The sequence below is a fragment of the Argentina silus genome, assembly GCF_951799395.1.
Source record: "Argentina silus genome assembly, chromosome: 3".
Lineage (NCBI taxonomy): Eukaryota > Metazoa > Chordata > Actinopteri > Argentiniformes > Argentinidae > Argentina > Argentina silus.
Genome location: NC_139657.1, coordinates 3,225,063 through 3,235,062, shown reverse-complemented (window position 1 = coordinate 3,235,062; position 10,000 = coordinate 3,225,063). Strand labels below are relative to the sequence as shown.

Below are 10,000 nucleotides of genomic sequence, written 5' to 3'. Positions count from 1 at the left end.
TGTATGTGTGTGTGTGTGTGTGTGTGTGTGTGTGTGTGTGTGTGTGACTGGTACTGTACACGTAAAGTAGCAACCACACAACATTGCCAGCGCAACCGGTTGTCATGACAACGCAGGTCAGCGTCGCGTCCTCTTCTCCGCTGTGTTGTGTTGTACTATGTTGTGTTGTATTGTGTTGTGTTGTGTTGTATTGTGTTGTGTTGTATTGTGTTGTGTTGTGTTGTGTTGTATTGTGTTGTGTTGTGCTGTGTTGTGTTGTGTTGTGTTGTATTGTGTTGTGTTGTGCTGTGTTGTGTTGTGTTGTGTTGTGTTGTGTTGTGTTGTGTTGTGTTGTGTTGTGTTGTGCTGTGTTCTGGTTTGGTGTGTTGTGTTGTGGTGTGGTGTGTTGTGTTGTGTTGTGTTGTGTTGTGTTGTGTTGTGGTGTGGTGTGCTGTGTTCTGGTTTGGTGTGTTGTGTTGTGTTGTGTTGTGTTGTGTTGTGTTGTGTTGTGTTGTGCTTGGCTGCGCATTTGACTCATCAATGATATTGATTAATGATATTGGCAATTCACTGCCGTCATTAAAAGTTTCCAGCGGCGCTGGCCAATTTAAGGCCCCCCGTCCCACGTCACATGTTAGAGTGTGTGTGTGTGTGGGTGTGGGTGCGTGTGTGTGTGTGTGTGTGTGTGTGTGTGTGTGTCTCTGTGTGTGTGGGGGGGTGGTGTGGGGGTGGTGTGTGTGTGTGTGTGTGTGTGTGTGTGTGTGTGTGGGGGGGGGGGGGGGGGGGGGTGGGGGTGGTGTGTGTGTGTCTCTGTGTGTGTGTGTGTGTGTGTGTGTGTGTGTGTGTGTGTGTGTGTGTGTGTGTCTCTGTGTGTGTGGGGGGGTGGTGTGGGGGTGGTGTGTGTGTGTGTGTGTGTGTGTGTGTGTGTGTGTGTGTGTGGAGTGATCTACAGACACAGCTGCATCCTTGGCCCCCCTGGCCCGACTCCCACCCAACCAGCCCTCCTCACTGCCGGGACAATAGCAGCCTCATCATCGCCCCCAGCACTGCTCCTCATGTGCTGCTCTCCAACGCCAGGGACTGGCTTATTACTGTGTTTAAAGGGCTCTTCTCACACTAGAGAGGTGTGTGTGTGTGTGTGTGTGTGTGTGTGTGTGTGTGTGTGTGTGTGTGTGTGTGTGTGTGTGTGTGTGTGTGTACTGTAGCACTATTGGGGCAGTCTAGTACTTGGTTTTCCTGTCGCCCCCTCCTCTACTGTAGGCTGTCAATCAGTTAATCACATTCATTTGTACAGCACTTTTTACAAGAACAGTTTTGTCACAAAGCAAACAATAAACAACAAACATAAACAACAAACATAAACAACATTAACAAACGGTAGACCCTCATAAAGCAATCCAGGGGAAAACTCCCCATTGGGAAGAAACCTTGAGAGGAACCAGGGTCAGAGGGGGACCCGTCCCTTCTGGCTGGTCAGGAGATATCACTCTATTTATACGGTAAACTGAAACTGGAATGTGGTGTGGTGCAAAAGTTCATTTCCGCATGGCAGGACCCCATAGAGCTGGCCAGCATCCTGAGTGGAACCTGGGGCACGAGGGGGTGGGGGGTGGGGGGACCCGGAGCAGGAGCAGGAGGGGGACTCAGGGGGCAGGGAGGCAGGGCAGGGTGGTCCCAAGCTAGGCAGACTCCAGGAAACTGGAATCTAGTTTTGAAGGGCTGCTCAGGCAGAGAAACAGAAAGAAGACAACACAGGGTTAGATGCAGTGAACGGTTTCTGATCAGCACGAGGACGGGTCTGCATAGACTCTGGAGTGGACTGGAGTGGACTCTGACAGCCTCAAAGACTGGAGTTGACTCTGACAGCCTCAAAGACTGGAGTGGACTCTGACAAAGACTGGAGTGGACTCTGACAGCCTCAAAGACTGGAGTGGACTCTGACAAAGACTGGAGTGGACTCTGACAGCCTCAAAGACTGGAGTGGACTCTGACAGCCTCAAAGACTGGAGTGGACTCTGACAGCCTCAAAGACTGGAGTGGACTCTGACAGCCTCAAAGACTGGAGTGGACTCTGACAAAGACTGGAGTGGACTCTGACAGCCTCAAAGACTGGAGTGGACTCTGACAGCCTCAAAGACTGGAGTGGACTCTGACAAAGACTGGAGTGGACTCTGACAGCCTCAAAGATTGGAGTGGACTCTTAAGCACCTGTTTCAGACAGCTCTAAAGGATAACGCCTGTACTGTTGTCAGGTCAACACTGGAGAAATGTGCTTGTTATTGTGTCCTCTGAATGGTGATGAGAGGTGGGAGAGCTGGTTATTTAAAGGTAATTGGTTGCATCCACGGAGGAGAAGAGTTTATTTGGATGGCCCTGACCCTCATCTCTCTCTGTTTCCCATCTCTTCTCCACTCTCTCTCGATCTCACTGCTCTTCCCCTTCCCTTCCCCTCGCCCGCTCCCTCTCTCTCCTCCCTCCCCCTCTCCTTCCCCCTCTCTCTTTCCTCTCTCTCCTCCCCTCTTTCCTCCCCTTCTCTCTCTCCACCCGTCGCCTCCCTCCCCCTCTCCTTCCCCTCTCTCCCTCTCTCTCTCTCTCCCCTCTAGTCTGAGTCCAGGATGTTCAACGGGCTGGATAAGGAATGCCCCTCCCCCACAGAGAAGCTTGCCAGGAAGGAGTCACTCAAGGTACGCCTCACTTCCTGTCCCTGTCCCACCCGCTTCCTTCTCAAAAAAGCATTGGAGGAGAATATCCGAGAGGAGGAACCTAGATCTTCTCCTCCTCCAATGCGTCTTGAATAGGAAGCGAGGAGAGGAAGCGAGGAGAGAATGCGAGGAATCCAGTTTGGAATCCAGAGAGGGCCATGATGAGAGGATGATGTTTAGACGTAGAGTTCAAATGAGTTATTTCAATTCTAAAATCTATGACATACAAACTATTCAGAACAACGTTTTCTAGGCATTACTGTAGCTGGGGGTTTGCAATGACATACTGCAAGTCTGTGCGTCTGCATGCTGTGTGTTTGACTATACCGCCCCCTAGTGGATATCTGATGACCTAGTTGTTTAAATTATTTGCTTGTAAAATACCAGTCACAATGATGACTAATCCTGATTCTCTCTCTCTCTCTCTCTCTCTCTCTCTCTCTCTCACTCTCTCTCTCTCTCCCTTCCCCTCTCTCTCTCGCTCTCGCTCTCTCTCTCTCCCTTCCCCTCTCTCTCTCTCTCTCTCTCTCTCTCTCTCTCTCTCTCTCTCTCTCTCTGTGTCTTTGCTGCAGGTCCAAAAGAAGAATTACAGGCAGGAGAAGAAACGGGCAGCCAAAGAACTGTTCACTGCTCTGAAGGACCCGAGTGTGGTCATCATGTCTGACTGGCTAAAGGTATAAGGATCCTACATTAAGAATTTGTATTATTAATTGCATCCATCAACAGTACAGTATGTTTTGTTTGTGGTATTTCATAACCTTTGTTCTCAAAACATATGTCAAGTAGAATAGAAAAAAACTACAGATTATATACATTCCACTCATCTGGTCAAAAGAAAATGTGTTCTCTAAAAATTGAAAATACTTTACACTTCTAGTTTTCTATTTTTTTAACAGCCTCATGCTGGGTTCACCAAGTCTATAATTTAGTGGCATTGATTTTCTCCCCCTTCCTCCCTCCCTCCCTCCCTCCCTCCCTCCCTCCCTATGCAGATCCGTGGCTCTCTGAAGGGCTGGACCAAGCTGTGGTGTGCTCTGAAGCCTGGGGTGCTCCTGGTCTATAAGACCCCCAAGTCGGACCAATGGGTGGGCACCATCCTGCTCAACGCCTGCAAGCTGATCGAGAGGCCCTCCAAGAAGGACGGTTTCTGCTTCAAGCTCTACCACCCCTTGGACAAGTCCATCTGGGCCGTCAAGGTCTGACGCGCAGCTCCTAGTTCCTTTCTTCTGGCATTGTGACCCCTTATGGCCCCTGGTCCGAGCATAGATTACTGTTTCTTATGATGACTGATGGATAGATGATTCACTCACTTAGACAAATGTGTTTGCTGTAAGTCGCTTTGGATAAAGGCGTCTGCTAAATGCCATAAATGTAAATGTAGGTGGTAACCGTTGTCTCCTCGGTGTCTCCAGGGTCCTAAAGGGGAGAACGTCGGCTCCATCACCCAGCCTCTACCGAGCAACTACCTGATCTTCAGAGCAGCCTCGGAGTCTGACGGTGAGGCGTCTGGATAAAACGTTTCACTACAAAACGATATATATAGTGACTGGGAGGAGAGAGGGGAGGATGTGTGTGTGTGTGTGTGTGTGTGTGTGTGTGTGTGTCTGGTACTGTATTTGTCAGTTGATCATCTAGAAGGCTAAAGACAGACATTACTGTACCTGTCTGTCACACCCTTGTTACAATCTAATGCCCCTCCTCCACTCTCCTTCCCCCCCTCCCTCCCACACCCATCCCCCCCTACTCACCCATCCATCCCTCCCTCCCTCCCTCCCTCCCACACCCATCCCCCCCTACTCACCCATCCATCCCTCCCTCCCACACCCATCCCCCCCTACTCACCCATCCATCCCTCCCTCCCTCCCTCCCTTCCTCCTCCACTCTCCCTCCCACACCCATCCCCCCCTACTCATCCATCCCTCCCTCCCTCCCACACCCATCCCCCCCTACTCACCCATCCCTCCCTCCCTCCCTCCCTCCCTCCCACACCCATCCCCCCCTTCTCACCCATCCCCCCCTACTCACCCATCCATCCCTCCCTCCCTCCCTCCCCCCCCCCCCCTACTCATCCATCCCTCCCTCCCTCCCTCCCTCCCCCCCCCCCTACTCACCCATCCATCCCTACCTTTAAGGTGTTACAACACGTCGCTCATAAGCCTAGTTTGTGTCTATGATTGTATGTGCTCTTGTGAGCCCTAGACGGACGCCTGTCTCTCTCTCAGAATTATTTTATTTGGCCAGTATATTTGCTTTTAGTTTTATAATTTACAGGAAATTGACTTGGTGAGGTTGGTGCATGGGACATAAAAAACAATAGCAAACATTGACAAACATTTACAAAATAGCAAAATATTAACAAAATAGCAATAACAAATTTACAAATTTACAAAATAGAACAATAAAACAATAGATTTTGTAGGCTTGTGAGGCCAAGTGGCCGAGACTGACGCCTGCCTCTCTCTCCAGGCCGGTGTTGGATGGACGCCCTGGAGCTGGCCCTCAGCTGCTCCAGCCTCTACAAGCTGACCGCTAAGACAGGGAGGGACGGGGACATCAGCACCTCCTCAGAGTCCTCCCACATACTGCACCTGCTGCAGGCCTCGGCCCTCAGCGACACGGAGCTGCTGCAGTGAGTACAACGCACGCACGCACACACACACACACACACACACACACACACACACACACATACACAGTCTACTGCCCTCAGCAACACTGAGCTACTGCAGTGACAAACACACACACACACACACACACACACACACATACACACACATACACACACACACACACACACACACACACACACACACAGTCTACTGCCCTCGGCGAATGTTTTTCTTGCACATTGAACAAAATCACTTCATCTTTTTCCTGTACTGCACACAGGTGTTATGTGACACAAACACAATTATAAGATCAACATCAACAGTTTATTTCAAGAAAACCAGTTGAAGATATGGTTTGGCTGACATGGGTTGTCAGGTCCACTACTCGGGTCATACTGTACGCGCCCGAGTGGAAACACATATAGTCAAGTGTATTGAAAATAGATTATAGGAGTAATAAATATGCTTAAAATATATTCATGTTTTTCTGTACTTACTTAAAGTACACTAATGCTGTACTGACTTTGCACTTATGTGTACTTATTCAAAGTATACTTTAATTGCATGCCCTTAAATGTGTGCTTTAGTATACTTACAAAAAGCATACTTTATTGTCATATGCTTAAATGTGTACTTCAGCATACTTATAAAATAGTATACTTGTATTTCAAAGATTCATACATCTCAGATAATTTATTATAAGTATACTTACATATGAATTAAGAGGGTCTATTTTACCATTTCAAGAATACTTAATATGGTAAAAACCTAAATTATATTTATTAAATCTAAGAGTATATTAAATACATCTTAACCTTATTTTAGTGTCCTTTGATATACTTAAGCATATTTAAACTCAAGTATTCTAGAAATATAATACTTTAGTATAATTAGTATATCATTTTTTCACTTGGGTCGTCCAAGAATAATTGTATCATAGCAACTTTATTGTCATTGTGCAGAGTACAAGTACAGAGACAACGAAATGCAGTTAGCGTCTAACCAGAAGTGCAAAAAGCAGAAAAGTGCAGTGTGAACAATATATACAGGTAGTGCAGTATATGAGCAGTATAAGTAGTGCAGTATAAGTATAAGTAGTGCAGTGTAGCAGTATATGTATTAGCAGTAACATTATAAGCAGAATAAATAGAATGCAGTATGAACAGTATATTATATATTGGTAGGTTGTCATCTAGGTGCAGTGTTAGAGTTCAGTAGGGTGACAGCCGCAGGGAAGAAGCTTCCTCTGAGCCTGCTGGTTCGGGTGTGGAGAGACCTGTAGCGCCTCCCGGATATATAAATATATATATAATAGTAGTGGTTCTTGAATAGAATTGGTATAAAAATTGTAGTACAAGTTGTAAGAAAACCAAACACAATAATACATGGAATATACTAACGATATATGATCAACATTTTTACAACATGTAGATGGGTTTTGAGCAAATGCATCAAAGACATGACTGTTACTCCATCATCAACCCCTACTAAGCCTTGCGTTTCGGTCGCGGGGAACCCTCAACCTCAGAGTCGTCTGTCTCCTGCGGGGAAAGTTGTCTTTCCTCAAAGGGGAAAGTGGTGATGGTCACTGCCGGTTCTCGTAGATAGTGTTCGTTTCTCTCCAGAAGTTTCTTGATGAAGATGGCCTTCAGTATCAGATCTGTGCTCTCGCGCACTTTGGTAGGTGGGGTGGTTGTCTGATTTTTCCAGGTCCCCCCCCGAAGCATTGGGTGATAGTTGCGGAAGTCCTGCCAGGTTTTGAACGTCAACAACATAAGGATGTTGTGAAAGAAGATCTCTGGATTTCGAATCACCTCTGAGAACAATATTGCCACGGTTACCACAGCATCGTGACAATGCATCTGTCTCGGATGTTTCCCATGGATTGCTTTCCAGAGAATATCAGAGCAATTGCTTTTAAAATTATTACTTGGGTCTAACTTATCATAAGCAACGCTACCTTCGTTGTACTGAAGTTCATTTACACTTCCAGTCTCCCAGTTTACCTCATACTGTGGAACTGCGTACAGGTTTTCAGGCATTAGCTGTATAATGAAATTGCCTACAGCGATATTGACTGGATCTGGACCCAAACCCTTTGTGTTCTCATCCTGCCATCTCTTACGGAGTTCTAAAATAGTCCTGGCATACTGATCAAACCTGTTGATTTTTATTGCCATTATTGAGCTGGCAACATCTCCTTCTATTTCATTGTCGCTACAACTCATTTCCTCAATTTTTGTAATCAATGTTGTCTCTTCTGCCCATGAGTAACGGATGTCTATGTTGTAGTTTTCAGCTATTCCAACACATTTTTCTAGTGTATCACCTCTCGGAAGACCATGAATCGTGTTCTTTTCACATCTGCATTCAAAGTGAATGACACCGGACTCTTGAGACTCTTGAGACTCTTGAGACTCTTGAGACTCTTGAGAACTTGATTGGTGCGTCCTCCATTTCTTTTTTGTTCCTCTGGGCCTGTATGACTGGTTCATCTGGTCATGATTAAAATCCATCTCAACAGCAAATTGTGTTGTACGTTTTCTCTGTGGAGAGATGCAGTAAAGTTTTTTTTTTTTTTTTACACTTTCATTCACTTTTCTTTACTACAGTAAAATACAGATTCAACATTCTGTTGGTATTCACCCCAGGAATAGCTTAGCCCTAGTCAAAGAGAGGAAACTAAAGTTAGCCGTGTTTACCTTGGTAACCCTGGGGTAACCCTCTGCTCCGTCGTCCTGGGATATTGTCTTCTGATTGCTCATTGAAGTTCGTCTGTAATGCTGTCAAGCTGTTGTTAAGGTGTTGGATATGAACCATAGAAGTTATATGCACATCCCAAGAAAACTGTTGTCATTGGTGCTAGGCAAAAATAATACCAGAAATGAAAGGAAAAGCCAGCACACGGTATATGAATGCTCCCCAGTGCTTCACCCCCACTGTGGTGCAGATCAATAATATAAAATACAATGCCCTCCATAAGTCATGCCCTCCATAGGTCATGCCCTCCATAGGTCATGCCCTCCATAAGTCATGCCCTCCTTAAGCCCTCTATAAGTCATGCCCTCCACAAGTCAAGCCCTCCATGAGTCATGCCCTCCATAAGTTATGCCCTCCATAAGTTATGCCCTCCTTAAGCCCTCCATAAGTCATGCCCTCCATAAGTCATGCCCTCTATAAGTCATGCCCTCCATAAGTCATGCCCTCCATAAGTCATGCCCTCTATAAGTCATGCCCTCCATAAGTCATGCCCTCCATAAGTCATGCCGTCCATAAGTCATGCCCTCCATAAGTCATGCCCTCCATAAGTTATGCCCTCCATAAGTCATGCCCTCCATAAGTTATGCCCTCCATAAGTCATGCCCTCCATAAGTCATGCCCTCCATAAGTCATGCCCTCCTTAAGCCCTCTATAAGTCATGCCCTCCATAAGTCAAGCCCTTCATAAGTTATGCCCTCCATAAGTCATGCCCTCCATAAGTTATGCCCTCCTTAAGCCCTCTATAAGTCATGCCCTCCATAAGTCATGCCCTCCATAAGTCATGCCCTCCATAAGATATGCCCTCCATAAGATATGCCCTCCATAAGACAGAGGAAGCATCTTATTCTTATGTAGCCATCAGTTAGCATAGAGCTAAAAGAGAAGTGTTGAGAGAAAAGAGAAAATGCTTCCTCTTTCCAATACTTATGGAGGGCACTGCATATTTATTCATATAGTATATAGCAATATATGCCGTTTAGTTGATGCTTTTATCCAAAGCGACATACATTGCAGTGAGTGTATACATTTTTCAGTATATATGGTCCCAGCGGGAATCAAACCCACAACCTAAGCGTTGTTAGCGCCATGCTCTACCAACTGAGGACCATAATACTGTATATATGGAGGACTACAGAGGACCATATACTGTATATATGGAAGACTACAGAGGACCATATACTGTATATATGGAGGACTACAGAGGACCATATACTGTATATACACCGTATGATCCTATATAGTGTGGAAATTGCACGGAATCGCAAGAAACAATTTCTCAATTGAGCACACGAATGCGTGTCTCGTTTATTTGACTAGCAAAAATCCACCGAAACATAAGATGGCGCTGCCCTTTTAACAAACAAGCATCGGGGCACCACGTCATCACACACAGATTATTTAAAGAGACCACGATCCCGGAACAGTCATATTTACATGTATAACAAAGGGTGAATTATGTAAGTTACATTACTACAATAGTTTCTTTAATTTAAGTTGTTAGCGGTTATACATCAGTTCAAGTCACACAGACTTAGATTAGAGCAAACGACCGGGTGAATGGCGGAACTCCAGCGACGAAGGAACTCATAGAAACGTACGAATTCGGTGTTCTGTCATTGTGCCCATTATGTCAGCTTGTAGTTTGGACACAGAATGCTGATACAAGTTGGTGTAAGACGGGAAACTAATGTATTTCTTACCACTGTCTTTTCCTGTCTTCTTCCTGAGTCGAAGATTAAAATACCAGAGCAAAGGCGTGGCAGGACTGGAGTCTCCAAAGACTTTTTTTTCAAAAACAAAACCTCACTGGCCTAAAGCAGCGGACAAAACCTAAATACAGTCAAGAACAACCACCTCTGCTCCTGGAGCGTCTGAACAAAAGAATCCACTACGCGTGGTGCGAATCAGTACAACAAAACTAAACTTGGCCCAATTTTCGGTAACCATAAC

At 45.9% G+C, this 10,000-nt stretch overlaps 1 protein-coding gene across 2 annotated transcripts in view; it reads left to right on the top strand.

Annotated features, from left to right (window-relative positions):
- The window catches only part of osbpl5 (oxysterol binding protein-like 5), a 27,938-nt gene that overhangs the window by 1,373 nt on the left and 16,565 nt on the right, over nucleotides 1-10,000 (top strand). For both annotated transcript variants that reach the window (XM_083667005.1, XM_083667004.1), the window contains exons 3-7: nucleotides 2,583-2,663; nucleotides 3,254-3,355; nucleotides 3,674-3,877; nucleotides 4,094-4,178; nucleotides 5,148-5,310. In XM_083667005.1, the coding sequence (XP_083523131.1) occupies nucleotides 2,583-2,663; nucleotides 3,254-3,355; nucleotides 3,674-3,877; nucleotides 4,094-4,178; nucleotides 5,148-5,310 (635 nt within the window). The remainder of the gene's footprint in view (nucleotides 1-2,582; nucleotides 2,664-3,253; nucleotides 3,356-3,673; nucleotides 3,878-4,093; nucleotides 4,179-5,147; nucleotides 5,311-10,000) is intronic.